Source organism: Gadus morhua, chromosome 18 (genome assembly GCF_902167405.1).
Source record: "Gadus morhua chromosome 18, gadMor3.0, whole genome shotgun sequence".
Classification (NCBI taxonomy): domain Eukaryota; kingdom Metazoa; phylum Chordata; class Actinopteri; order Gadiformes; family Gadidae; genus Gadus; species Gadus morhua.
The window spans coordinates 13,852,799-13,880,746 of NC_044065.1; the positions used below are offsets into that span (position 1 = coordinate 13,852,799).

General features: G+C 49.0%; 4 protein-coding genes across 8 annotated transcripts in view; 2 read left to right on the forward strand and 2 right to left on the reverse strand.

Annotated features, from left to right (window-relative positions):
* slc38a10 (solute carrier family 38 member 10) overlaps window positions 1–17,978 on the forward strand; it is a 20,259-nt gene extending 2,281 nt beyond the window's left edge. The window contains exons 6-18 of one of the 3 annotated variants that reach the window (XM_030340444.1): window positions 760–903; window positions 2,617–2,741; window positions 6,659–6,761; window positions 6,921–7,103; window positions 7,511–7,622; window positions 9,027–9,133; window positions 9,251–9,404; window positions 11,353–11,520; window positions 12,368–12,868; window positions 13,619–13,705; window positions 14,590–14,610; window positions 15,113–15,253; window positions 15,586–17,978. In XM_030340444.1, the coding sequence (XP_030196304.1) occupies window positions 760–903; window positions 2,617–2,741; window positions 6,659–6,761; window positions 6,921–7,103; window positions 7,511–7,622; window positions 9,027–9,133; window positions 9,251–9,404; window positions 11,353–11,520; window positions 12,368–12,868; window positions 13,619–13,705; window positions 14,590–14,610; window positions 15,113–15,253; window positions 15,586–16,766 (3,027 nt within the window). In that variant the 3' untranslated portion in view covers window positions 16,767–17,978. Of the gene's footprint in view, window positions 1–759; window positions 904–2,616; window positions 2,742–3,627; window positions 3,753–6,658; window positions 6,762–6,920; window positions 7,104–7,510; window positions 7,623–9,026; window positions 9,134–9,250; window positions 9,405–11,352; window positions 11,521–12,367; window positions 12,869–13,618; window positions 13,706–14,589; window positions 14,611–15,112; window positions 15,254–15,585 lie in introns of all 3 variants that reach the window. The other 2 variants (XM_030340446.1, XM_030340447.1) reach the window with 2 other exon arrangements.
* Window positions 17,979–18,066: 88 nt separating this feature from the next.
* ndufaf8 (NADH:ubiquinone oxidoreductase complex assembly factor 8) lies at window positions 18,067–18,875 on the reverse strand. The gene is made up of 3 exons (XM_030340455.1): window positions 18,568–18,875; window positions 18,283–18,393; window positions 18,067–18,198 (listed from the first exon to the last, which is right to left on the reverse strand). Exons 1-3 carry the CDS (start codon window positions 18,646–18,648, stop codon window positions 18,178–18,180), a joined length of 213 nt encoding a protein of 70 aa, XP_030196315.1. The 5' UTR covers window positions 18,649–18,875; the 3' UTR covers window positions 18,067–18,177.
* Window positions 18,876–19,011: 136 nt separating this feature from the next.
* Window positions 19,012–25,122, forward strand: tepsin (TEPSIN adaptor related protein complex 4 accessory protein). 2 transcript variants are annotated; one of them, XM_030340448.1, is made up of 13 exons: window positions 19,012–19,137; window positions 19,467–19,539; window positions 20,011–20,102; window positions 20,612–20,705; window positions 20,982–21,049; window positions 21,183–21,258; window positions 21,595–21,666; window positions 21,936–22,130; window positions 22,392–22,593; window positions 22,676–22,789; window positions 22,920–22,998; window positions 23,094–23,228; window positions 23,327–25,122. In XM_030340448.1, exons 1-13 carry the CDS (start codon window positions 19,099–19,101, stop codon window positions 23,981–23,983), a joined length of 1,896 nt encoding a protein of 631 aa, XP_030196308.1. In that variant the 5' UTR covers window positions 19,012–19,098; the 3' UTR covers window positions 23,984–25,122. The 2 variants fall into 2 exon arrangements, with proteins under 2 accessions (XP_030196308.1, XP_030196309.1); XM_030340449.1 differs by having other exon boundaries at window positions 19,013–19,137; window positions 22,392–22,581.
* Window positions 25,114–27,849, reverse strand: si:dkey-21c1.1 (protein FAM104A-like). 2 transcript variants are annotated; one of them, XM_030340453.1, is made up of 3 exons: window positions 27,175–27,849; window positions 26,863–26,983; window positions 25,114–26,466 (listed from the first exon to the last, which is right to left on the reverse strand). In XM_030340453.1, exons 1-3 carry the CDS (start codon window positions 27,189–27,191, stop codon window positions 26,200–26,202), a joined length of 405 nt encoding a protein of 134 aa, XP_030196313.1. In that variant the 5' UTR covers window positions 27,192–27,849; the 3' UTR covers window positions 25,114–26,199. The 2 variants fall into 2 exon arrangements, with proteins under 2 accessions (XP_030196313.1, XP_030196312.1); XM_030340452.1 differs by having other exon boundaries at window positions 25,114–26,469; window positions 27,175–27,846.
* Between the last annotated feature and the right edge of the window lie 99 nt (window positions 27,850–27,948).

Below are 27,948 nucleotides of genomic sequence, written 5' to 3' on the forward strand. Positions count from 1 at the left end.
TAAGTAAAATTTATTTATAAAGCACATTTCACACAGCTTTCACTGACCAAAGTGCTGTACATAATAGTGATATAAATAAAATAAAATAAAATAAAAATAAGTAAACAAATAATTACAATATGAGACGAGCAACAGTAGGCAGACAGATCAACAGAAACAATGACAACAGGAACAGAGACGGCAATGACAACAAGAGACATATACAGAGTTACAGATGGAGCAACAGCCGGAGGGTTAGGAAGCTGGGAAGGATAGAGTGAAAAGGTGAGTTTTGAGCCTAGACTTAAAAACAAGGATGGACGGAGCTTTTTTAATTGGTAGCAGGTCATTTACCGTGGAGCCCGCCATGTTGCACCACCTTGTTTCTACAGTAGCCCAGAACGGACTAACGGCTAACTAAAGTTACCTAGGGTTACACAGACAAACTTAACTAAATACTAATTGTGACTCTATCAAGGAGCCTCATCACAAGTCACTTGGCACTCGATGCCATCATAAACGAAAAAAAATTGTAATACCTACTGGCACATTAAAGGGCCAATAAAGGCCAGTCCTTTGTCATTGGAAGGGGAGAGGTGGTTGCAATCCTACTGGTGTTATTTAATATATATTTTTAATTCCACTCTAAGGCGACATTTGAGTGTCCCGAAAGGCCAGGCCTAAATAAATCAAATGAATCAGTAGTCATATTAATACAGTAGTACCAACTGTTGTCTTCTCCTTACATATTTCCCATAATGCTCTCTGTGTGGCGTGCAGGTGACGGGCGGCTTCCGGGTGCTGTTGCTGATCGCCGTGTCGCTGTTCATCGTGCTGCCCCTCAGCCTGCAGAGGAACCTGATGTCCTCCATACAGTCCTTCTCCGCCATGGCCCTCATGTTCTACACCCTCTTCATGTTCACGGTGAGCTCAGACAGACCACCCACACCCACCCTCCACTCATTCCTGCACCAACCGGCTTGACCAGCACAGCGGGTTCTGTGCCGCGTTACAAAGCAGTGAAGTAGAGTTGAGTAGTTAACTGAATGCCTCAAGCTTTTTAGAGAATTTGAGTGTAGTTTGTTAGAAATGTCCTCCGTCCGCTATTAGTGTAATGCTCTGGTATGATAATGTAGTTTCAGACCACTCCAGGCTCGTTTCTGACCAATCAGGGTAGCTCTTCCCTGATTGGTTCAAGGAATCCATATTGCCTGTCAATCATAGGTGCATGGACACAGCACTTCTCTATATCTATCTTCTGCTCTTTACTGCTCTCTTTACAACTCTCTAATCTTACCTACATAGGCTTTCAGGAAAAGGAAGGTTGTTCTTTTTTAACAGCAACGCTTTGGAAATTCGGTGCCAAAAATCCCATTTCATTTCTCTGTTTGGTTGACATTTACTGCGTTGTACATTTAGGACATTATCATTTGAAATATAACCGTTTTTTATGACGCTTGATGCTGTCATGTTCATCGCACCTGTTCCACTGAGAAGAAATGGAGAATATAATGCGCTTTAAATCACACTGGACCTATTTTGTCGGGGTTGTATCCACAGCGAATGCATTACACCTGAGATACAGTAGTACCGACACTGTCGCTTGATAAACGTAGAACATCATGACACATAAAGCCCGCCCTGCTATGTCCCTGCTAAACCGTCGTCCCCTGATGCTATTGTACACTGTGTATACGACATGGTCCTCTCCTACTGGAAACCTGTGGACATCATGTACATAACCAGACTCCACTGATGCAGCATGAATAGTCATGACGTGTAAGGCTAGCTTTGCATCCTTTAACACCTGCATCCCGTTGTTCACCTACAGAGTGACTCAGAGTCATAATAGCTTATTGACGAGTCCCGTTGTATATTATCCAGGGAGACGTGTATCATGTTGACTTATGCATACAATGTTGTTCTAATGAATTTGCTCACACTTTAAAACAAACACTCCCCAACGTTAGGACAAAAGGACAGTTGTGTACACTCGACACACAACTTAAACTAGTCAGTTGAACAACCAACGCCCAAACGTTAGTTTAAACCTTGTTTGTCGTGCGACAATGCAAAACCTGGCCCTCAAGATGATTTGAAATGTGCTGCCAATGTTTTATTCCTGTTGTTGCAATGCTGGTTTCAAGCGGTCGTGAACAGTCAATGCTGTGGTGGTCTGAGCACTTTAACCTGGCTGCAGTGCTGTGGACCTCCCTGGGAGTCCCGGGTGTGGAGACCCCACCTGGGGACCGGGACTCTAGGAGCACCATGTAGTCCGTACCACTAACCCTCTAACCGTGACGTTATCTCCTTCCCTCCCTCCCTTTTCCTCTTGTCTTTTGCTGGATGTCTTCCTTTCCTTCTTGTTTGTACTTGTTCTCCCCTTTCCTGTCTTTGTTTTTTTCTTTTTTTATTTTCCCTGATGTATTTGTTCTCCCTCTCTCCTTTTCCTCTCCTTTTCCCTTTCGTTCCTTCCCTCTAAACTTCATTGATTCCCTTCCCCCCTCTTCCTTTATGCCCGTCCACTTCCCATTCTGCCCTTCCTACTCTCCCCACCTTTTTGTCCCTCCTCCCCTGCCCTATGTCTTCCCTGTCCCTGGCTCCCTGCTGCCGCTGTCGTGTTCCCCCGGGCCGTAGATAGTGCTGTCGTCCCTGCGCTACGGCTTAGTTTCTGGCTCCTGGGTGGAGCACGTCCACCTGTGGAGGCTCAAGGGAGTCATTCAGTGCCTGCCCATTATTGCCACCACCTTCTGCTGTCACCCGTAAGTAACCCCATCACCAGCACCCCCACCCAACTCCCTCCGAACCCGACAACGGGTGGAGGTTGAGTGTGGGGCGGTACAACAGTCCGATGGCGACGGTCAAACGGCTGCTTCGTATGTTTGACTTGGACTTCCTCCTTTTTAATTCATTATAGTCTTTCATCAGAAGTGTGGCTGTGTGTGTGTGTGTGCGTGCTCGAGGAGTGTCTGTATGCGTGTGTGTGTGTGTGTGTGTGTGTGTGTGTGTGTGTGTGTGTGTGTGTGCAGAATCTTAAAGCTGTGTGTGTGGTGTCCGAGGGGCATTGGGTTTGGACCGTGTGGACCGGGGCTCGCCTCGACCCGAGGCTGAGGGAGCTGGTGGAGGATGCTATCGGGGTTCTGCAGAGGTGCTACAGGGTCGGACCTGCCCAGGGCGGGAGAGAGAGACGGGACACCCACATGCTATCAAAAACCCTGGTGGAAAAAGCACTGCTCGTGTTTGACACAAAGAATTGAGATTATTATTTGAATAATTCAGTTTCCACTAGTTTTGAGTCAACACTGAGTGACCTCAGTCATCCTTGTTGTCGACCAGGGTTTTTTTTATCAGCATGGAGTTTCCTTCCCTTATGCCTTGTTTTTCTCCCCTTCTTTATACAAAGAAAAAGCAATTCTGTCTCTCCCTCGTTTTTCTCTCGTTCCCGTCATTCGTCGCGTGCGTCGTCAAGGCCCGAGCTCCGGCCTGTTCTCGCCGTCGTCCTCGTCGTCCTCCTCCTCCTTCTCCTCTGCCGCCACATCGCCCCCGTTCCTTCCTTCCTCCCACGACGTCCCGGTCCGGTCTGATCCATAACTGCCAACCCCCTCCATCCCTCCCTCCCCTCCCCTCCCCTCCTCTCCTCTCCCCCAGATCGTGGTGTCCTCGTTCAAACATGAGCTGCTTGGTGGCTCGTGGCTGGAGCAGGTCAGTTTGGTGCGTTGGGAGGGAGTGTTTCGCTGCCTCCCCATCTGCGCGATGGCCTTCTCCTGTCAGTCGTAAGTAGCACCCCCCCCCCCCCCCCCCCCCCCCCCCACCCACCTTGCCGCGCCCGGCTCCCCCCAGCACCCTGCTACCACAAATTTAAGCTAACCCTCAAACGAGACACAGAACAACGACCTGGGAGGGGTCCACTCCTCAGATTGTGTCGGGCCTTTGGGTGTTCTCTTTAATGAGTGACACAGGAAGCAGTCCTATTTGTAGTCTCATTTCCGAAATGTACAGGAAATGTTGCAATCCTTGCATGGCCGTCGGTTTGATACCGTGTCGGAGAGATTGGACTGATGAGTTGTAAACTCCCACAGATCAGGGTTCGAGGGTGAGGATGATGCATGAGGGCAATCAAGAGCGATGTTAAGCAATGGGCTGTTTAATCCCCCCCCCCCCCCCCCCCCTTACACACAGTGGCTTCTTCCTCTGTTCTACTGTCGTCATCGTAGGAGACAGAATCTCTCTCTTTTCCTTTCCTGAATAACGCTTTACCAAATCACCACCAATGACTCGATGACCCGACGGAGGCAAAATTAGTCGTCCGCTTGCCGATGTGAAGATCACTAACGGGACACTGGCCCTAGTGGATGTGTCACGGTGACAGGCTGCCCCCCCCCCCCGTCAATCCCAGGCACCCTCCTCTCTGTCTGCATCCACCTGCATGACCCCTTTCCTCTCTGCACACTCTGCCGTCCCCGGTCCTCTGCGGCCTTAATGGGCCTGGGCTGGGCTGGTGCTGGGTTCACTTTGTAGGGCTTCTGGGTCTTCTTTCGCACCAGGAAAAAGTGTGTGTGTGTGTGTGTGTGTGTGTGTGTGTGTGTGTGTGTGTGTGTGTGTGTGTGTGTGTGTGTGTGTGTGTGTGTGTGTGTGTGTGTGTGTGTGTGTGTGTGTGTGTGTGTGTGTGTAGGTTTGGCTCGATTTTGTGTTTGGTTGCGCGGGTGTGATAAGAGTGAGGTAGGCGTCAAGGGTGGGCCGACAGTGGGCTGAAGCACCGAGGTTGAAACGAGAGTTGTAATAATTTATTGTAATACTGTAATTATCATTCCACATGATGACATTGCATCACAGCTGTGTGTGTGTGTGTGTGTGTGTGGGGCGCTGAGGGATTTTTGGCAGGCCGGGGGTGAGGCTAGGCATAGCGAGCTACGCTAGGCATCAGGCCCAACCGGAGGCAAACCGCGTGCCTGAGAGCTGGCTCCTCCCCGACTCCCAACCCGTTTGCTCAGGGGCTGATTAAACTGCTCTCAGCATATTGGGGTTTTACAACGGTCATGGACCTTGTTTAGTCTCGGGTTAAGACATCACATTATTAAGCAGTGATGTGGGGGGGGGGGGGGGGGGGGGGGGAGGCGCCAGTGGCTATCTGCGTCCGGTGAAAAGCTAGCCAAGGTTTGGCCCAGCATATAGCTCCCTTGGTATAATTCTATGCACATATTACCCTGTTCTCATCCCCTGTTTTCAGTCTTTGTTAAAAGGCAGTGTAAAAGCGAATGAAACGCATTAAGACCCGAGTTAGGACTATCGAGCGTGCGTTCGATCTCTTAACTCCCCACTTACAATATGGCGTTTTATTTAACCTTGGCCGGGAGATTTACTGGGTCGCAGATTAAACAAGCGTTGAAGAATGGCACCAGGGGACTCTGCGCGCTCATAAAACTAGCCTGTGTGACAGAGGGAGAGAGGGAGAGGGAAAGGGGGAGAGAGAGATGAAGGAAGGGTTACAGATGGTTGCTCGCTCGCTATCTCTCTCTCAATATGACTCACCCATTCACCCTCTTTTCAACACCCTTGTCTCTCTCTCTCTCTGTCTCTCGCTCGCTCGCTCTCACGAGTATGTATATGCACATACACACAGTCGGGGCAGGGACGGACGGACGGACGGACGGGGAGTACAAAGAAGAAATGGCAGGAAAGTTTATAAGGCTTTAAAACCCCAGCCAGGCACTCGCTGTAATATAGTGGGTCTGTAAACGTCCTTGTGTAATGTCCTGTACCCCCCGCTCTACCGCCCCCCTGCCTCTCCACCGGTCGGACTGTACTTAAAGGGACACCGTCAGACGGACAGACAGCCTGTGTGCTCGGGGACTGAATACAGCCACCAATGCTCTCGATATCAACCTCGGCCAGCCATGTCTGTCTCGTCTAGCCCTTCGTGACGCCGGACAAACCACACACACACACACACACACACACACACACACACACACACACACACACACACTTTGTTTTATGCTGCAAGCATCAAATTATAAAGATCAAATGGTAAACATCTGCAAATGTATAATTTAATCCCACGTTATGAATTTGAGGTGACCACAGCTGGCTCTCAGAAAAGACTCCCAAGCTATTGACACATTCTAATTCCTAGAAATGTTATCTTCAGTTTTATATAGCCCGTGTTAATAACACAGTCACGCCCCTGCCAACCACCACAAAGCTATATTTTATCACGCCAGTCATAGATATATGACCTCATTCAGCTTATGGCTGGAGGAAGTCCAATGTTTCCCCACGTGTTTAGGCCTGACCTGAGATCGATGGCCGGTCATTTCAAAGTGGCGATTCTGCGTCTGAAACAACGCATTAGAAACACCCAGCTTCTCTTAGCAGTTTCCAAAACCGCTACTCGCCATTCTAACCGGTCCAAATGCAATCCTAAGAACTTTTTGCCTGCAGCTCTTAAACAGCTCAAACATTGCAATAGATGGACATGTTGACAATGGTATCAATTAAGCACCGACAGCCCATTCAAATGATAACCCTGACATGCAAAACTAGTGTGGCTCTAAACAACAGTCTCTGTTCAAACCAACACGGGCGTTCACTGGGGTCGCCTCACCACCGAGGGAGCGCTCACTTTGCCGATGCAGTGCCCCGTAAGCCCACCGGGTGGCCTCTCTTCCGCCCCTCTCAGGCAGGTGCTGCCCACCTACGACAGCCTGGACGAGCCGTCGGTCTCGCGCATGAGCACCATCTTCACGTCGTCCCTGAAGGTGGTCACCACCTTCTACATCACCGTGAGTGAAGGCGAAACGCAGTGGTGGCGAAGGCTGCTAAGAGATTCAAACTATGATATCAGCATCGATCAGTGTCAGCGCTCGCCTCATAGGATATTCTGCTCTTTCTTCACACGCACACACTACACACACACTACACACACACACTACACACTACAGGTGGGCTTCTTCGGCTACGTGAGCTTCACGGAGAACATCGCGGGCAACGTGCTGATGAACTTCCCGTCCAACCCGGTGACGGGGATGATCCGCGTGGGCTTCATGATGTCCGTGGCGGTGGGCTTCCCCATGATGATCCTGCCCTGCCGCCAGGCCATCAACACCATGCTGTTTGAGCAGCAGGTCCGCTGAGCACACACACACACACACACACACACACACACACACACACACACACACACACACACACACACACACACACACACACACACACACACACACACACACACACACGTGCGCGCCATGCCCCTCATTATGCTAACGGAGGACCAGCCAACCAGAGCTCACCATCTGGTGTAGGAGGGGGTATTCTTGAGACGCCCCACCAAAAGGATCCGGGTTCGAACCCCAATGGCTGACCCGGCCCCCCCCCCCAAATCCACCTGTCGATGCAATTGAAAGATCCGTCACTCAAATCGCTTCAAACGACCGCGTGGGCTCAACGACTGAAGAGTAAATGTCCCTCCCCCTCTCCCTGTGTCCCCCTGTCTCTCTCTCTCTCTCTCTCTCTCCGTGGTTCCCACCCTCAGCAGAAGGACGGGACGTTCGCCTCGGGGGGGTACATGCCCCCTCTGCGCTTCAAGGCCATCACCCTGGCCATCGTGTTCGGGACCATGATGGGGGGCATCCTCATCCCCAATGGTGAGAGTGTGTGTGTGTGTGTGTGTGTGTGTGTGTGTGTGTGTGTGTGTGTGTGTGTGTGTGTGTGTGTGTGTGTGTGTGTGTGTGTGTGTGTGTGTGTGTGTGTGTGTGTGTGTGTGTGTGAGAAAGATGGAGACAGAGGTCAGGTGTGTGTCGATGAAGTCATGGTACCTATTGATGTCCAGTGGTTTGATGTGTGCATTTAGATATTAAACCCTGTTCCAATCCTGTGTGTGTCTGTGTGCGCATGCTTGTGTGTGTGTCTTCTGGAGGGTCTTAGGGTTGCATGTGTTCTTTTATGTCGGCAGTACAGTGGAGTTTACGAGGTGTGTGAATATGACTTTATGACTCAGTGACTGTCACAGTCTAACACAGTCCTTAAATCACGCCCCCAACTTTTATCCCCTTTTAGACGAGCGGACGGGAAGATGGGGCTATTATTCACACACACACACACACACACACACACACACACACACACACACACACACACACACACACACACACACACACACACACACACACACACACACACACACACACGGCCATTCTATTTACGCACTCATTCTCTCCCCCTCCACTCTTTCTCTCCTCGCTCCCATTCTTCTTTCCTTCAGCTTCTATCTCTTCCAGCTCTGTCCATATCTCTCCCTCCCTCCCTCCCTCTCTTGCTCGCTCTCTCATTGTGGCTTACACTCTACCTCTCTCTCTATCTGTCTCCTGCATGACAGATTAGGTTAGAGTTGATGTTTTATTCATTCTTTCTATAGCAAGGCTGTTTGTTTGCATTTTGATTGAATAAACACACTTGTGCACAAGCACAGACTCACACCACAGCGCACACACTAACACACACACACACACACACGATGACAAGACAGCGGGAGGGTGTGTGTTACCCGGGCGTCCGACGGCGTGCGCACTCTTTGGGCGTCTAATCAGACTAATAGAGAGAGAGGAGAGGCCGTGCTGGGGCCCTCGGGAACGCAAGCACTAAATCTGAGGGAGACAATATGGTCTCAGTCCCTCAGGATGAAGTACAGCAGGGGCCCAGGCGCTCTACCCAGCCTGACCCGCGCGCGCGCGCACACGCACACAGGATTCAAAAGGGGTGTGTGTGAGAGAGGGACCTGGATCAGGGATTGTGGTTCAGGAGCACTGAGCCGGTGGCTCGTATGTACAGAGTCACAGACAATGCAGCGGATGTCATGTGAGGGCTGAGCTTGGTGTTGTCATTGTTTAGCGTTGTTGCTTTTATTAAAAAAAGTGTGTGTGTGTGTGGTATGCGGTACAGTAGTATTGACTGGAGATCACGTTAGCCTTGATGTTTTTTGACCCCTTTCTGTCTCATGCCTCACCCTGTCCCTCCCTCTGTCTCTCCGTCTCTCCTGATCTCTCTCTCAGTGGAGACCATCCTGGGCTTGACGGGCGCCACCATGGGCAGCATGATCTGCTTCATTTGCCCCGCTCTGATTTACAGGAAGATCCAGAAGAACAGCCTCATCGCTCAGGTGATGCACTGACCCCCCACACCTGCTCCGAGCGGGGCCGTTTGTAGAACTGAATGAAGAAGAGGCTTGGATAGCGTTTTAAGGTCTCTCTCCGTCTCCCTTCTCCTAACCCTACAGCTGGTGTTGTGGGTGGGTCTGGGCATCCTCATCATCAGCACCTTCACCACCTTGTCCATCTCCAGCAGTAGCGTCACCCCCAGGGTCCAACCCCCGCCCCCTCCGGCTGCAGACAAGAACAGGGTGCTGCTCCCGGTCCTGCCCAAGCTCAACGGTAGAGTGTGTGTGTGTGTGTGTGTGTGTGTGTGTGTGTGTGTGTGTGTGTGTGCGTGTGCGTCTGTCATGTGCTACGTAGACGAAAGACGAAAGTGCTCACCCAACGAGCCGGGGAAACATTTAACCCCAAAACCATGAGCAAAGGGGTATGTGGTGTGTGTGTGTGTGTGTGCGTGTGCGCGCCGGGGGTGTGTGTCCACCCCGGCCGCCGGTAGCGGGAAGGCTGCCGGTCAGAAAGACTTCGCGGCAAAGTCATCGTCGTGACGAGGAGTCGGACGTCTTTACTGCCGCTCGTATCTCCTGAGGAAGGAGCGGCTACACTTTAACAGGCTCCAGAGATAAGGAGCACGGCTGGGCTGGGGGGGCCGGGGGGGGGGGGCAAGGAGAGTAAAACAAAAGGGAAGGGAAAAAATGCAGACAAAGGGTGTCTGCATTTTATTGAGAGGAAAGACGGACGGACAGACAGGCAGGCAGGCAGTCGTGTGAGGCGGAGAGACAGACGGGCCGCCGGCAGATAACCCCTCGATGGTATCTGGGCGCGCGGCGGTGGCGCTGGCTGACGGTGATGGAGCGGGAGTGATGCCCTTCAGACACCAGCGCCTTCATCTCCTCTCCTCCTCCCGCCTCCGTCTCATAAGCTGGGACGCGCGCACACACACGCGCGCACGCCTGCGCTTGCACGCACATGCGAATAAACACACATACATTGCGCATACACACGCACATGCGTACACATACCCAAACGTATGCAAACGCAAATAAACACAGCCACATATACACCTGCATACATACACGCATGAACACACGCATGCATACACACACAGAGGCAGATATACACACGCACGCACACATGCATGCACACATGAACACATACGCACGCAAACATACGCACGCACACGCAATCACACACATAATACACTCATGCACATTCATAGACACAAGCATATACACAGGCAAGCATACATGCAGACACACACACAAATGCACACACAAATACACACAAACACACACACTATTGTCTCCAACTGATCCCCATTCATTTGGAGCCTTCATATGTGCCCCTCCCCCCCTCCTCATATCCTCCCACCTCTATGAAATGCCAGCTCCATCTCCTCAAACTGAAGGACGGACGGGAAGGGACTCAGAGGGTCTGTGGGGGTTAGGGGCTTGTGTGTGTGTGTGTGTGTGTGTGTGTGTGTGTGTGTGTGTGTGTGTGTGTGTGTGTGTGTGTGTGTGTGTGTGTGTGTGTGTGTGTGTGTGTGTGTGTGTGTGTGTGTGTGTGTGTGTGTGTCCCAGTAATTAATTCACCCCACCAAATCTTCTATTTTCAATGTTAAATCCTTGTTAAAACATATTTTCTACCTTCACTTTACCCCCCCCCCCTCCCACCTTTTGTTCTTTACTTCCGTTCTGTCCTCTGTTTCCGTTTGCTCTTCTATTCCCTCCATCTTTCCATTGTGGCTGACATGTGACAAACCTCAACACCTGCATCCTGTTGTTGTGGTGGCACAACAGCCACCATACACTCCCCCAGACTGACACACATACCCTTTTCCCAGCCCTTTCTCCTCATCTTTCTCTCTATTTTTGTCTCCGGTCGTTTCCCCTTATCACTTCTGTTGGTGTCGTTTAATTTATTTGCCGTTTATTTCATGTCACACGTTTAGTGTAAAGGGTGTGCTGCCACCTGGTGGAGACTCAAAATACTCGAGGCACAATGCAACAAATTGAGTCCCAATAATGCCCAAGGGCGATGTGCAGCACATTTTGTGTTGCACGATTAAAAGATAGAAACTTTAACCAAACTCACCCTTTCCAATTCTCTTAACACTGCATGATTAGTGAAGATGTTCTTAGTAGAATAATCCTCCCTTTGTAAATGATGAGGGTAAGCGTTAGCGACCACAGAAGGGGACTAAAAGCGCCGGTGTCGGGCTCTCTTTCAGGAGAGGGCGCCCTGGTGCAGAACCCCGCCGAGTCCCAGGCCGCGGTGAGGGACCTGGTCGAAGGGGTGCAGCGGGAGGGGGCCGACCCGCCCCAGATCAAAGGGCCCGTGGAGCTGCCCGAGAGGAAGAGGAAGGAGGAGGAGGTGCAGCTGGACCGGCCCGAAGCGGGTACGTCTCCCCCGGGACCCCTGCCAATGATAGTGTCCCTGGTGCTCGAGCTTCCAGAAAGGGACCTTTTTTTAGTGTTAAGAGTTATTCGGTTATTTTTTAGTGGTTCATTTTGATTTTATTTATTTTTGAATGGCTTCTTTTATTCAATTTTATTCATTTAGGCAAAGCGTGCACGGTTTATGATTAAAGTAATGGAACCTACACTACGGTTTCGACCTTCATGACTTCTTTTTATTTGGTAAACTCCAAGTTGTTGTATGGTTAACTGTGAACTGTACACGATATCCTTGCACTTGGACAAAAGTCGACGCCTCGGCTCGAATATTAAAGGAATTTAATAGAATTAACGTTTTCAGCTCGATTTTCCCCCAGAGCCGTTAACATCCTCTCTCTCTGAGGCTCCCCGTGGGCCCTCTCTGCACACATGGTTAGGTTCAATTAAATGCTCTTCATGGCTCTTTAAATGACCCGTGAGATTGGAAGTTAAGACCTTATTAGCAGCCGCACAACTCAGCGCAGGTGACCGCAGAGAATCCTCAGAAATGCAGAGGGTTGCGGGTTCCAGTCTTGCAGTGGGTAGATGTCACTTCCTGTTTGTGTATGTGTCACTCTCTGCACTCATTATGTATAAAATGCATAGTAGCGGCAACTATGAGAATGTAGTTCTATTGTCTTTACTAGATAGGAGGCTCTTTTATCCAAACCAACTTGGAGTACAATGGAGATTTAATTCTGGAGCAGGTATGGAGGCTGGGGCATCTCGCCCCAGGATGCCTACAGGTAGACTATGAGCGTGTGGGCGGAACCCAGTATCTTTTACCCCTCTCCTGCCCCGCCCCCTCAGGTGTGGCTGTGCCAGAGGGCGACGCCCACCGCCACGAGCCGCCCATCCCCCACGACGAGGTGCAGGTGGACAACAGGAAGAACAAAGCCGAGATGGAGGAGAACCAAAAGCTGCCGGTCGCTCCTCCTGCTGACGGAGGAGGAGGAGGAGAAGGAGGAGGACAGGAAGGAGGGGCGGAGCCTCAGAAGGAGGGGGCGCCAGGCCAGGCTGCGGTGAAGGCGGACACGGGGGATAAGGGGCAAGGCGGGGGAGCGGAGAAGCTGACTGAGGAGCAGCAGAACCCCGCTGTCGTGGTCGTGAAGAAGGAGGTGAAGGACATGGGCGGGGCCGAGGTCCCGTCCAATGAGGTGCTGGACGCGGGGAAGGAAGCTGGGAAGGGGGCGGAGCTTCCGTCGCTGGAGGAAAGAGACGACCCGGCTCCCGGGAAGGACGCCCTGGTGGAGAAGGCCCCGGAGAAGGCGTCGGTGGAGGCGGGAAAAGCTCCTGACGCCATTGTGAAACGTGAGTGAAACACTAATGCTACTTCTTTTTCTGTTTCTACCAATACTTGGTAGAAGTGCTGCCGAAGGTGATTGATCATGTGGCACACATGGATGACCAATCTGTCAATTTTAACTGAGCAGATTGGGGAAAATGGAAAAGAAGGTGTTTTACGCATTCACTTTTAGATGGACATTTGGGTTTACTTTAGATATATCTGCGGGATGATTTCGGTATTGGAAATTTTTGTGTTGTGGAAATACCTCTTATCGCAAAACCCCATGCAATGAGCGGGCCTGTCTTAAGACACGTGCAGGGGGTTCACTAACGTCAGTTCTAACGAACACAATGACACCGGATTCAAAACGACGTGGACGAATAAACCGCCCAGGAGAGTGGCACACTCAATGAAGGAGCTAACTCACACTCCAGCGGCCTTAAGATGGGCAGGAACAAACCGAGGGTCTGACCGAAGGTAGGCTTATCTGTGGACAATCTGCGGACGTCTGGCCGAGAAAATAAATGAGGTTTGCGTCATGGTAAAGGTTTTTATTAAAAGAGGGGGGCTTCTATCGCAAGCCGTGCGCGCAGGTGCACGGGAATGTATTTGAATCCTTATCTTGGACGTTACCCCTCTGCAGCGGACCGATGCCATAGTGGGAGTGATCCAACGCAGTGAGACCCATACCTGATAGTCCACTGCATGTACAGCAGTATTATTCGTACTCTTGGAGGTTTGACCCGCCTTGGTGTTTTCATCTGCTCCTTCAGCTCCACCCGCGGACGGAGCGGAGCACCCGCCCGCCGCCAACGCCCCTCCAGCTGCCGACGGCAACGGGGGAGAGGACAAGATGGAGGGTAAGAGACACGGGACACGTGTTGGTGGGTGGGGTTGGTTAGTAACGGAGCATCTGGAGATGTGCTGCAATGGACCGGAATAGCCCTGTACAACCTCCTTGAGTACTTCTAGAATCACCCCCTCACTGGAAATGTTCTACCAGCTAGTGCTCTACTTTTAGTAGTGTAGTGTTATCATACTAGTATAAGTAGTACAAGTCTTTGGATGGAGCACACGCTTCACGTCAGATCTTGATTCATCGTTCATTCACTCATCAGTAAAAGTTTCTTAAATATCACATCCAGTGTTGAATTGAAACTGTCTTTCATGCAGCTTTTTATAAGGGTCAATAAGGTTTCCTGATGCTATTACTTTGTGATTGATCTCTGTATCGCTCTTTACTCACCTCTTTTTGTTTTATCACAAACTGCATTCTCTACTGCTCTGGCTGAATCCATCAACTCTTTTCCATTTTAAAGACGAATAAGTATTGGGAACAGATTATCCTGGCCACGCTAGACCAATTTGCAATTCCATTTTAGTCAGGAATGTTTTCGATTTCCTGGTGGCGAAAAATGCCTCCAGACGCAATTGGATAGAACGCCAACCAATCAGAGCAATGAACAGTGTGACACAGCAGCGACCATCTTGGTTGTTTAATGAAAATGCCCTTAACGGAGTTCCAATAGGGCGGTACTTTATACAGTCATCGTATTAGTCCCGCCTCCTATTAGATAAACTATTGTGATTGACCTAACTCACAAATTGGTCTGGTTCTCAGGCCAGGAACAGATGCTTTGTAAATGTCCTTGAGTTTTACTCTCCTCTTTTTGTATTTATGAATCTTTTTTCTTCCACCATTGCTCCCTGTCTCTGTCTTTCTCTCTGCTGGGCTTCCTCACAGTGATAAAAAAGCTGGTCGCAGGTATGAACTTTGACCTTTCCCTGCCGCTTTGCCTAAACCTTGTCTGTTTGTCTGTCTGTCTTTCCTGTACCATTTAAGTTCTCTCCGCAAGTATACGCATCAAGCGTACATGATCTAGAAAGTGGACTCTCACACCACTAGTCATCCGTGCTAACCTAGTCCGGTGTAGTTTGTGTCAATAAACGCCTCTTGTTTGTCCGGGTCTGACATGACAGGTGTTATGTATCATAACTCTAATTTGGGTTTGTGTCCTTGTGTGGGCTTGAATCAAAGATGAAAAACTGATTTTAATGAATGGTTAATTAACTATTTCAATGCAATTAATTTAACCTCATTAATTAAACTTGGAAGCTGGCCTTGCTGCCTTCATATGGGATCAAAATGGCTTTCTGGGGTTCCACCAGCCCTTTCATCACGTCTATTTAACGTTTCTAACAGGTCAGGTCCTTTCTGAGCTGATTTAATGTATGCATCACTCTCTCTGACCGCGTCCCCCATGCAGAGGGCCAGAACGACCACGCTGTGCTGCTGCAGGTCATCAAGGAGCAGCAGGAGACACAGAAACGCCTGCTTGACCAGCAGGCCAAGCTGCTGGCCGTCATAGAGGAACAACACAAGGAGATCCATCAGATTCTGCCTGCAGGTGAGCGCACACACACACAGACACAGACACGCAGACGCAGACGCACACACACACACACACACACACACACACACACACACACAGACACACACAGACACAGACACACACACACACAGACAAACACACACACAGACAAACACACACACAGACACAGACACACACAGACACAGACACACACACACACACACACAGACACAGACACAGACACACACAGACACAGACACACACAGACACGTATACAATGTCAAATAAATGACATGAAGCCGAGAGAGAGAGTGCAGGGACGCTCGTGTGTTGTGTCATATCAAGCGTCGTTCTTCTTCTTGTAAAAGGCGTTGCAGCAGACGGAGAAGCTGACAAAAGCGTCCAGGCAAACGCCCAAGGGGACATGGAGGCGGCAGCAGCCAAGCCAAAGGACTCAGCTCTGGCTGCGGGCCTCAAGCAGCCGGGGGGAGCTGGAGCTGGAGCTGGAGCTGCTGATGGAGCACCACAGGCAGCGGGAGCGGCAGGGTCTGAGCTTCACCTTGTTCCCCAGAACCAAGCACAGGCTGGGGATAAGAACGCCAAGCTCCAGCCAGCCGCTAACGCCGCCGTGGTTCCTGGGGTCCACAAGGCCGGGGGGGAGGCCATCGTCGCCAAGGGGCCGGGGGTAGCGGCGGCGGCGGCGGCGGTAGTAGCAGTAGTAGCACCAGCCGGCAACGAGGAGCGGGAGCTGGGCGCCAGGGGCGTGCCGCTGGGACAGAGGAGGCGAGGGGACGACGGGCCCGCGGCAAAGAACGACGGGGTCGCCCTGCCCGAGGAGGAGGGGCAGATTGGGAAAGAGTTGGAGAAGGACAGCGTGGAGACCCTGGAGGTGGAGAAGGAGAGGATCGAGAAGGAGGTGCAGGCACGGGTGGAGAAGGAGCGCTTGGAGAGGGAGAAGAGGGAGCGGCTGGCCAAAGAGGAGCTCGAGAGGGTCGAGCAGGAGAAGGAGAAGCTGGCCAAGGAGAAGGCCGCCAGAGAGACGGCCGAGAGAGAGCAGAAGGAGAGACGGGAGAAGATGAGGATAGAGCAGGATCAGATAGAGCAGGCGCGGAGGGAGGAGGAGAGCCTGCAGCAGGAGCTGCAGAAGATGGACAGTGAAATAAACGCACGTGCACTGGAAGAGGAAGAGGAGAAGCAGCAGAAGGCGAGGCAGGCCCAGCTGGAGCGGGCGAAGGCGGCGCAGGAGCTCGAGGACAACGAGATCGACGAGCCCGTCAAGAAGGGAGGGCGAGACCTCAAAGTGAGGCTGGAGGAGAGGGAAGACCGGGCCGTCGACGCCGCCGCCGCCGCCGCCCCTCACTCCCAGGAGAAAGACACAGACCTGAGGAGGAGACGTCGGGATGTGGACTCCCTGGGGCCCGGGCTGGAGCCTCTGCTGGAGCTAGGGGGGGCGGACCTGCACGCCGCCCTGGAGGGACAGCTACTGGGCGGGGCCCTGGTGCACAGCAGGGGGATCAAACAGGCCGCCGAGGCCGAGAAAGAAATATGAAAGGCACAGAGTGCCGTGGGCCGGTGACAGCGTAGTGAACCACATGCTGAACACATTCCTCTGTGACTCGTCACTGCCTTCAGAGACTCAACAGATGATGGGTTGGTTCTGATTTCCCCCCCCACCCAACCCCTAAGCGTTGTCTCTGTGGAGGTGGTTGTTCTTCTAAAAGAGACTCCTAGACCAGCCGGGAACTGTACAGATTCTCAGACGGAGAGGAACCAAGCACCATAGCCCCTGCCCTATACGATCGACAACCCTCCCAAGTACATAGATAAATGTATATAACAAAGATATGGGTGTAAGTTTAAAGTGACTGCCGAAAAGCACCTACAGTCCCTTCCATGTTCAGGGTACAATGTTGATGAAACACACACACAGACCAGAACAGGCTGTCATTGTGATACATTTATAGTCTTTATGGCTACCAAAGATGCCTAAGAGCTTATTAATTTGGAATTGAGAAAGATTACACAATATACTGTAAAGAGAAATTATATTCATTCCACATTCTTTGCTTTGATAATGTATATCGTGCTAGTCCTAGTTCCAAAGTCTTTATAAAATTCCTATTTTTATGTATATAATAATAACTTATTTTGTACTTGAGTCAACATTTTGTGTAGGATAAGCTGTACATCTATGCAAAGTAAATCCCTCAGAGGGTTTTCTAAGAGCATAACTATCCAATGATTCACTTATTGTTTGTGCTTTTTGTGAAGGCTTTTGTGTTTGCCAAATCAGATCTTTTGTGTTTGTGACCCTGTTTGAAATGTATATATTGCAATTCTCAAATGTGTAGAACTGAGCATTTGTTCATTAGAAATGTATTTATGATTCCTACACAGGCTGTTCTTTGTGTTCGGTAATGTCTATGTTGAAGTGTATTAACGTTTAGGATTTTGAGCGGATAAACAAAAACGACCATGCCTCAGACTATTGCATCACTTTTTCTTGTAAACCTAATTGTTGGAAGTTTACAAACAACAACATTTCTCAAACGTTTACTTCAGTGCCTTATGGTTAATTCTGTGAACTGGCAACTGTCTCCATCCCTTTACATGACTGTTGCTAATACAGTTAAAGGTAATATTTAATATTTTTCTGGAGAGAACTCTGCTTTGCCCTAATGCTGTTTCAATGAACATGTTTCTGATGACCTATTTTTCAACATTTTGTATTCGCTGGGAATAAAATTCAAGGCAAATTTCATTGTTTTGTTTTACAATGAATGTTTAGATGATACATATATCGAACTTTTGATTTCCTGATATATACACTCTATAATAGGAAACAACCATCCTCAACATGTCATCTTTATTTTAATATCCATTACAAATCATTATACAGTCACTTTCAGGCATTGTATATGGTAGCTGATCCAGTGCGTGGATAATGTCCCGAAAGCGTGCTATTTCGCTGCTTTCTTGGCCTGTAAAAGAGCATCGTCTATTTATATGACATGATCAATATCACATTATTAACAACTGTGTATTTGGCTTGGAATCGTACTCACTGCGTTCAGGAAGCATGCCTTGAGCGCCTGAAATTCCTTCACACAGAGATCCTTCTGCAGCTCCTGTTTACCTATGGTTGTAGCTGTGACACATTTCCCATAAGCCGATGCCTGAAAGACACGGGAAGGTGAGTCATTGATCATTCTTTGCAGGACTTTGGCCAACTTTATACTTCAAGTCATACCAAGAAAGCTATGACTTTGAAACAAATGCAATGCATTAAGGACAATGTAGCTCTTTGACAAAGGTCAGCAAGTGTGCGTCCTACATCCCTCGGTTCTTACCTCTCCCGGACATTGAGCCAATATCTCGGGGAAACGTCTTAACTTTTCACGGCTTCGGGTCCACACATTTGTCCCAGACATCTTAGTGGTTCACTGACTCTTGGAAGCAGCAATTGGTGGTACTTGTGGACAATCACCGACTGGATCAACAACGTCTAGTTGAGTATAATATACAGTAAAACATGTTCGATTCGGAATAATGTATTTTATGTCCTAAAATAGTTCTTATTCAATCCATTAGTATAACCTCCTATATGTTTCATGGGCAACGCCATGTTGTTGATCCTGTGTGAACGTCAGCAGAGCGTCATTTAGAGAGATACGATTTGCCTGTTTTTCCTTCAATCAAGGGGCGACGTCCGTTCTCCTCACGTTGATTCGATGGTTATCAAAATGACCCAAAAGGCGAGAGCCAATGGCATTATAGGTTTAACTGCCATGTGATTTGCAAGCTGTCAATTTTGAGCCCGCCTCCTTACCCCAGAGCGATGTGGAAGATGAGTGGTCTCCTGCTGTCTAGATTGCAACATCATGGCAACATTTATGGAACGCGTTGCATTTGTTCCCAAAGTAGGTGCTATGTTACTCAACTGTTGTCTCTTTACTTTAATTGTATGGTTTGACAATCAAGAAACCGCTTTTGATTGGCTGGGTTGTGGCCATCAGTGTCCAGCTAACCAAGCTAGCCGCTAGCTTAGCATACAACACTATTGGGAACTTTGGCATGACAGCTTGTTTGGTTATTAACAGTGTGTTACATGCAATGCGTCCCCGAGTGTATTTTAGCTCTAGCTAGCTTCAGCGTAACAATCCTACCATCCGATATGTCTGTTTTGACACTTTTCAACCTAGAAAAAAAATGAGCTCTAACTATGTACCCCTATGTCGCCCTCTTCAAGATGCCCACCCTGATGAAGGCCACAGCAGATGATGAAAACCCCTGCCCAGGCTACTTATTTCAGGAAATAGGAAGTATCCTTTGCCAGTTTATATGGTCAAAGTCACAGTATGTTTCACGGTCTCTGTATAAAGCACACAGAAATGCTCTCTATTGACACAATTGAGTCCCATGTTGTTGTTTTTCATACCTGTATCAGTTGACTGTTTCAGCTTATCAAGTTGAAGCTGCCTACAAGAATATATAATATGTCCTATTACCAGAAGTATTTCGGTTCCGTACAACATTTAGCTGTGAGGGCAGTTACAATAAGGATACCCTCAACATGTGTAAAATCAAAATCTTTATCTACTGAAATCTTTCATTAGATAGATATGACGAGTTATCACCCACAAACATGTATTTAGATGGTGTTATTCTTGTTATACTGTAACAAGATAACTGTTTGATCTCTTTTTCCAGTAGTCAGATAATATTAGCGGAGGTTAATTTGCTGCCGTCTGGTCTGTCCTTCCGTTGTGTTCTTAACCGTCCAATGACTGTAGAAATCTCCCATGAGTCTGCAGGATCTGGTCAGTTTTTGTTGGAGTATCTTCTAGACCGACTGCGGGTCGACTCCTGTCACGTCAAAATTAAGGTGAAATCACTAACTGTTTGTGAGAGTATAAAGAGATTATAAAACATGAGGCTATAGTATGCGCGTTATGGATACATTCACGAAAATCATGGGGAATATTACCCAATATTGATAAATAGCATGATATGCTTATTAATTCGGAATACTACACATTAATCATCAGTCTGAGGGTCCTAACCTCGATGTTTATGGATATTTAATGTATGGTATCCGACTAAAATGAGAATTATTCATTTATAACCTCATATTTTGATTATTTTAAGGGAATATCTTCTCATCGTAATTAATGTAGACTATAAAACTTGGAATCATGTCTTTATCAATATCTTAGTTTCAAAACGATACCAAGCCATTCCAAAAATATGAACTGCTATTGAAATATCGCCCATCCTTACTCGGAACGTGATATTGGATTGTTTGAATGCCGTACAATACATACCATTTAACGTCATAGCAGTGAAGAGTTTGTGTGTGCTCAGACTAACCGCTTCTGCGTCTGTTTGTGTCAGGTGTTGAAGATCTTCGTCCATCTCTGTGCTCATGGCTCGCATCACTTCCTCACTGAGCTCAGAAGAAACTCCACCTTCATCCAACAGGCGTCAGGTGAGAGGAGCTGTCTCTCTCCACAAACTCACTCCCACTATGTCTCAGTGTCTATATATAGGTGCCAAATATTAAAAATCTTTAACATATTACAACGAATAAATATGGGTCATACACATAGTAAGATAGTGGATAATATACAGTTAAGTAGTAGTACCTGTACATTGTCTTACTAGTAAAGCTATAGAAATAAAAACCACGCCATGAGGGATAGTGAAAGAAGAGAGTGGTGCTACCTACTGGATGTTAACAGTATTCTTCCTCCTCTGTCCTCAGTATACAGTGGTCCGGCGGACCCCATCCACGGCACTGCCCTCTTCCAGAAAGTCAGGAACACAGCGCAGGTTGGCTATATATTGTGGTTGTTTTCCTTAACAAAAAACTCCTGTTGCACATTACGTATAAAAAACACACGCACACACACACACGCGCCTGTAAAGTTAGATATATACTAAAATAAATGCTTTGTTTTCACAGGAAGTGGGCAGATTGCTCTTCACAGACACGATCTTAGAAAAGACCCAAGGCGGCTGCATAGCTGCTCAGACGACAGGTGAGCGGTACAGTCTTACCGGGATGTTGGACTGGACTGTCCGGCTCAGAGTTTTTTTTTTATTGCATTTCTATTCCAATTTGAAGCTAGATGGTTTGTGAATTTATTAAAATGTAGATACATGTTATTTGTTGTTTGAGACCGCAAACAGAAAGAGACCGCAAACAGTGCCTCTTTACCGTCTCCTACCGATACTTCCTAAGATGCAAATTGTGTGTGTGTGTGTGTGTGTGTGTGTGTGTGTGTGTGTGTGTGTGTGTGTGTGTGTGTGTGTGTGTGTGTGTGTGTGTGTGTGTGTGTGTGTGTGTGTGTGTGTGTGTGTGTGTGTGTGTGCAGGAATGGGATCTGAGGCGACCCACAGGACGGCCATGCAGGGGTTCGGATGTAGCCCAGGGAAGCAGGGGGCAGGTGCGTCTGCCTTCAAAAGTGATCACATTTGGTGATCTTAAGCTTTGCTAAAACTTGCAAATACTTAAGGTCGGCCACACAAGGCCTAGGCACTAGCCATGGTTCAGCCTGACCCACGCCCTTGGGTGAAGCACCTCACCCCACCCGCCCTTGGGTGACTCTTCAGTTTTCGCTTCCTTCCTCTCTGAGTGGTCCGGATAGAGAAAGTGGTTGGGTTGTTGTAATGAGTGGTAACCGTTAACAACACGCCCACCCCACCCCTCCCCCAGTGTCAAGCAGCAGCAGCCTTCTGGATAAGCTCCAGCACGCCGCCGGGGTGGTGGCGAGCGCCGTCCTCCCTCCGCACGAGCAACAGGGCATCCGTCTCCATGACAACCACTACCGCGCGGTGGCGGCGCCCCCAACGCCCATAGAGGTGGCGGTGGCGGCGTGTGCATACGACCTACCTCCGCGCGGAAACACAGGTTGGCTATGACTCCGACTGCAAGAAGCACTTTACATTGATACGTATATAAATACCCTTAAACGCCCTGTGATCAAATGTGACTTTGATGAAACGTGTGAAAGAATGACATAACAACATGAAAGATAAACAGAAAAACGTAAATAAAACTCTTTTAACGTGTACATTGGCACAGCAGGGAGTGCCCCATTACGGCTGGTCAATAACGGATTCGGTGAAAAGTCATTCTCCGCCTCCGTCCTCTTTCTTTCGACCCTTGTAGGTACCAAGAGGTGCCCCGGCCAGGTGGGCGGCGGCTGGGAGGAAATGGACAGCAGCAACGGCTCCTCGCACAACTCCTCTCAGGGCCTCGCAGCCAACGGCCAGGCCTCGTTTGGCAGGAGCAGCAAGTCAGGGGGGACCGGCAGCCAATCGGCTGGCAGTAGAGAGAGCAGTGGGGACCTCTCGGAGAGGTGGGCTGCTGGGTATGCCTCCTGGCTGTTTTATGGTGTGTGGTTTCCTTTATGTTGCAGCACTTCCCTTATATAGCAACACTTGTTCCTCCAGGGTGGAGGCCATGCAGCTAGGGGACTGTGGCCAGGAGATGGCGCTGATCAGCAGGCTGACCGAAGGCTCCAAGGTCTTCCTGACCAGAGAGGAGAGCCAGTACTTTATCAAAGAGTAGGAGCATTAGAGAATTGAGTTCTACTATGCTAGTTCTGCCCGACTCCTGTTTTTTGTGTATATTCCTCACTCTTTAATGTAATGTAACATTGTCCTATATCGGTCTTGTGTGTCTTCTTGTCTGAAGGTGCGCAACACTAAACTGCGAGGTCGTGGTGGAGCTCCTCTCAAGGCAACTCCAGGAAAACTCCCACACTGTCCAAATGGTAACATGAGCCTAAGCTCTGTGTGTGAGATTTATTTTTGTACCCTTGACTCGCAGTACAGCCATAACATTTGTGTTGCTTCTCCTGGCCACCAGAGGGCGCTGTGTGCGGTGGCCTGCCTCCTCACCTGTGACCTCCTTTCTCTGGAGCAAATCTTTGGAGCTACGCGCCACCGGCTCGGCAAGCTGAGCGAGGGTCCTCAGGGATCGTTGACTAACAAAGCCACCAAGGTAGCCGAGTCGTGTCCACACGCTAACACAAAACAGGACCAGCTGGTTAAAGCACCTTCAGACTGTTCTAAGCCTTCTCTGTGTGATTTCTGTGCCAGATACTGCGCCAGCTCGAAGCCATGCTGGGCGGGACCGGGCGTGTCCTCAGACCGGAAGTGGTAGCCAGCGACCACTTGGCCTCAGATGACCAGCCCTTTAACGCGACGTACCCAGTGGCTCCTCCACCCCTTCCGCCCAGCCTCTCCGCCGGGCTCTCCAGCCTCCGCAGCTACCAAGAGACCCCGCTGATGTCCCCAAAGCCCTCCATGGACGTCACCGACCGCCCGTCCCCTTCCGGTCGAGAAGAGGACCAGAACGGTTCCTCGGTCCACGACCACGGAGAGGCTCCCCCGAGTGCCTCGGAGGAGTCGGGTGACAGCCAGGCAGAGGCTGCCAGGACTAGCAAGGCAAAGGGGAACTCGGTTGGGGAAAGCAGCCAACGTCCTGGCGGCTGGGAGTCTCCATCCGATTCGGAGCCATCGTGCGTGGGAAGGCCCTCGCTGTTCAGAGGCATGGAGCTGGTGGTGAGGGGGGGCGCCTCCACCTCCTCACCCCAAACAGACCTGACGGATGCATCCAGTCTCAGCCATGTTGGAGGAAACCCAACCGCAGATCACCCTTTACTAAACTCTGGAGGTTCCTGTTTTGGTAAAAACAGCAGCGTTGCGTCCCCAAGCAGCCAGACAGTATCAGCCTTTTCCTTCCTTAACTGTTGACGAAGGTCACAGTCTGGATGGTTAAGTTATGTCAATCAAGTCCTTATTCAGTATGAACAGGTATGATACAGGTATGAGCAGATAAAGGTCTGACACTACGCTAGATGTTTTTGCATTTCCAATGCAAGTATCTGATGTTAAAAGCCTATCTATATTATTTTTTCTGCTCATGAATTCATGATCCATAGAGTAAAGCTATAAGAATTGGGTCAACCTCCCCTTGAATTAACGTTCTAACTCTACAATGCTTATTTAAAGTAACAAATCTGATTTACTACTCTTTATGAGCTAATAGAAACACTAGAGAACTTAGGAACTGCATAATTACTTAAATCTGGTATGGGGGCATCCCCTAGTAGTATATACTAGTTCATGCGACTAGGTATGAACCAGACTCGGCTCTGGAAGGATACGAGTGTGTGCTGGATAGGTCATGCTGTGGCCTCTCTTGCTGTCCACAGTTGGTCCACTTAAGACCATGCACTATCACTTAACATTGGCAAGTCGTCATCCACAAATCCGCAGAGTGGAGGACCCTCTGGCGCCATGCAGTGCAGTGCAAGGCACTGTGGGCTTGAACTCTGTGCAGTGTTATATAAGTTCTACAGGTGACCGAGGTTATGCCTCCGGTTTGTTGCAGGAAGCTAGATCTCTTCAGTGCAGGGCAGTCACTCTTGATTCACATGTTTACATAACATTCATTTTTATCAAAAATTCTACAGTATGAAGTGTCTGTTAAAGTGTCTGATAAAGTTTGTTTTGTTTTTTGTAGGTACGAAAGAGTAATGAGTCAGTGAGGTTTTATTTCTATGCTATTTATACCATCATTTTGAATCCTGTCCACAAATGGAATGCATAGGGCATATCGGTGCTTGGTAACAAGTTGGAAAAATATAAGATGAAAAAAAGTGTGATAAAAAAATATATTGATCTGGAACCGGATCGGCTTAGATCAAATAACACCAGCTTTGAGTATCAAAGACAAGAATGGAAAGCTATATAGGATTCCTTGCCTATTAAGACGCTGTTTGGATTAATTGGATATGAACTGCAGAATGCATCCCAAATTCTGCTTGAAATAACAAATGGTACGAATAGTGTGACTGCTATTAAAAGACAATAAAACAACCTTCAGTGTACTCACCCACACACACTTGGCTTTTATTGGGTCAAACTTTCAAAATTTGAATTCATTTTGATTGAGCATTTGAATATGGAAAAAGGAACAAAGCATAAAAATGAACAGACATAAATCCTGATTTAACTTAATGAACACAGTGTCTTGGTCATACCACACAGGCCATGGAGCAGTAGGTAAAACAAACTTTCAATTAACTGCTTTGTTTAATTTTTTTAACCTTGTACATACATATGTGCATAAAGAAAAAAAAACATAACTTTACAAACGGAACTGAAGAGTTGTATGGAGCACCAAGTTCTCTTGTGCATCTCCCTGGCAGTGTCTCACCTACAGGAATTCACTCCAAGGAGCCTATAAATAGCCAGGGTCTTATGTGAAGCAGCGTCTCAGTGGCGACCAATCTTCTCCGTTACCATCAAGCCGCACCAAACCACGCTCCTTTCAAATATTACTTTTAATCACTTTGGTTATCTATCCACAAATACACACACAAAGAGTTCAGAACTCGATGGGGGGGTTTTCCTTACAAAGAGCAAAAGCTGATTTTGAGTTGGCCTTCCGTTACCAGTCGGTGTGAGGTGAGTCGGATGCATGGACCTTGTAAACTTGCTGCACATGGAAAACACTGGACGACTCGCGTCTTGAGTAAACAAGAAGAAAGACTGGATAAAGTGTTTCGCTTTGTGTAGCACTTTGATCACACACACCTCTCATCGTCATCTTTTCAATTAGCACCAATGAAATGTTTGCACGACAACAACACTTGCATGTAAAAGAGAATGTTGCCCTCTTCCTAAAGTGCCTGAAGTACATACATACGGTACATACATACTGACACCACACACAGAACTACAGTGGATGGGCTATGGAAAAGGCAGGTATTCCATATGATCTCCCCCCCCGCCCCCCGGGCCCACCATCCAAACACACACACACACACACACATAAACACGCACTCTCTCTGCTTGCCCTATGATTGCTGGTTGCAAGGCGGGACCAGCCAGGTCAGGTTCTGATGGGCCAGGAACAGTAAGGTGGGGAGAGCGCGGGGTCAGAGGGCGGGACGTCACCGCCGTCACGTAGAGTCCGGCAGAGCTCTGATCTGCATGCTGCTGAAGTGAGCCTCCCTCAGTAGTCTGTTGATGTGGTGGTAGGAGACACCAGCAACGCCGGTGCTGCTGCTACTGCCGCTGCCGTTGCCATGGAAACCCTGCAGTGAGGCGCTGGCAGAATCCTCGGGCTGGGGGCTGAGGGAGCTCGGGCCGCGCGTGCATAGACTGGTGCCGGCTAAGGTACCCCTCTCTGGACTACTGACCCCACCGCTGCTGTCGCTGCTGGATGACTGCTGCGGACAACCAAGAGGAAGGGAGACGCGTGACATCGGGAGGGTGGCACCCGCGACGGATTAGCCTGCTAGTTTAGATAGGCACTGCAGCATGCGTGAAGAGATTTGACCCCGGAGCGTTGCTTAAAAATGTCAGATATTCATCCATGTTTCTATTTATTGAGATCTGAGTTGAGGCAGTTGAGGGACAACCATTTGCATGTCCCTCAATGGCAGCCAAGCCACACTATAATTTCAACTACTTCTGCAGCTGAACCCCAACATAAATTGAGTATTTAGAGTAAAAGAGGTAATTGATCAAAAGTCTGATCTATAAATGGAGGCACAGAGTAAAAAATGACGGCATTGATCCAATGAACCCAAGATGGGCCCTGAACCATTTTTTCAGCTTACCTCTGAATCCCAGACGTCTCTCCCCAGGTCCGAGACTATCAGGTCATGTCCCCCTCCTGACCTCTTGGCGTTGGGGTTCAGCTGTTGGCCCTCCTCGCTGTCAGAACCACGGCGACGCTTCCTGTGCATTTTAAACAACAACAAAGACAATGAACCGAGAGAAAAATACCAACATCGCTACCGCCAGTGAATTATCAGAAACACTCCTTATCAGCAATGGATATTGATTATTGATGAGGCAACATAGAAAAATGTCTGATGGTACTGAAGCAAAAAGCAGAACATAAGGCTCAGCGTTCATGGTTGCATTACCTGTTTTCGGTCAACATTTTAGGCGAGTCTCGACGGACTAGCAATATCTCGGGGAAACAGACGACAGTACCAGGGCTGGGCAAGATGACGATGTAACCGCTCCGTAGATCGTCCAACACAGATGTGACATTAACTACAGCTTGGCACTATAACCATCTCAGCTCGCTATGGCTACACTCGGCTAGTAGGGTTCGGGTCCAGCCTTACCGAAGCAGTCCCGTCACCAAAATAAAGATATCCCCACGAACTGGCTAATCTAAATCTAAAGACAGCGTGTCCTCCGAAGCTATGACATTAGCAAGGGACGATGGGGACTCCGAAACCTAGCTTCTCCCTGGTTATGCAACGATATCTCGAAAAAACTCCAGTCATGACAGGAGCGGTGACAAGCTATCAAGCTAACATGGCTAACTTGAAAGCCACAACGGGACCAATCCTAGTATATCAACCTTCCGCTTTCGTATCGCCCTTCGTCTCTCGATGTATCTATATGTAATGGAAACTAACTCTACCAATGGCTAAATTATCCCCGCAACAGCCTGGACCACTCGGTGAGTTTGTCAACTTAGCGGCGGCCGGGAATCATAGAAGTATGAAGACCGCTCACTTTTTCCTAAGTTAACGCCGCTGACTAGAATAGCTTCTGGTTGGTAACCGTCTGCTGCGCAGCTGCTGCTGTTTACACGACGCTGCGTAACCTGACGTCACATCCAATGCGGAAATTGTGTCGGCATGTCAACAAGTATGCATAGATATACAACTGCACTCATATTA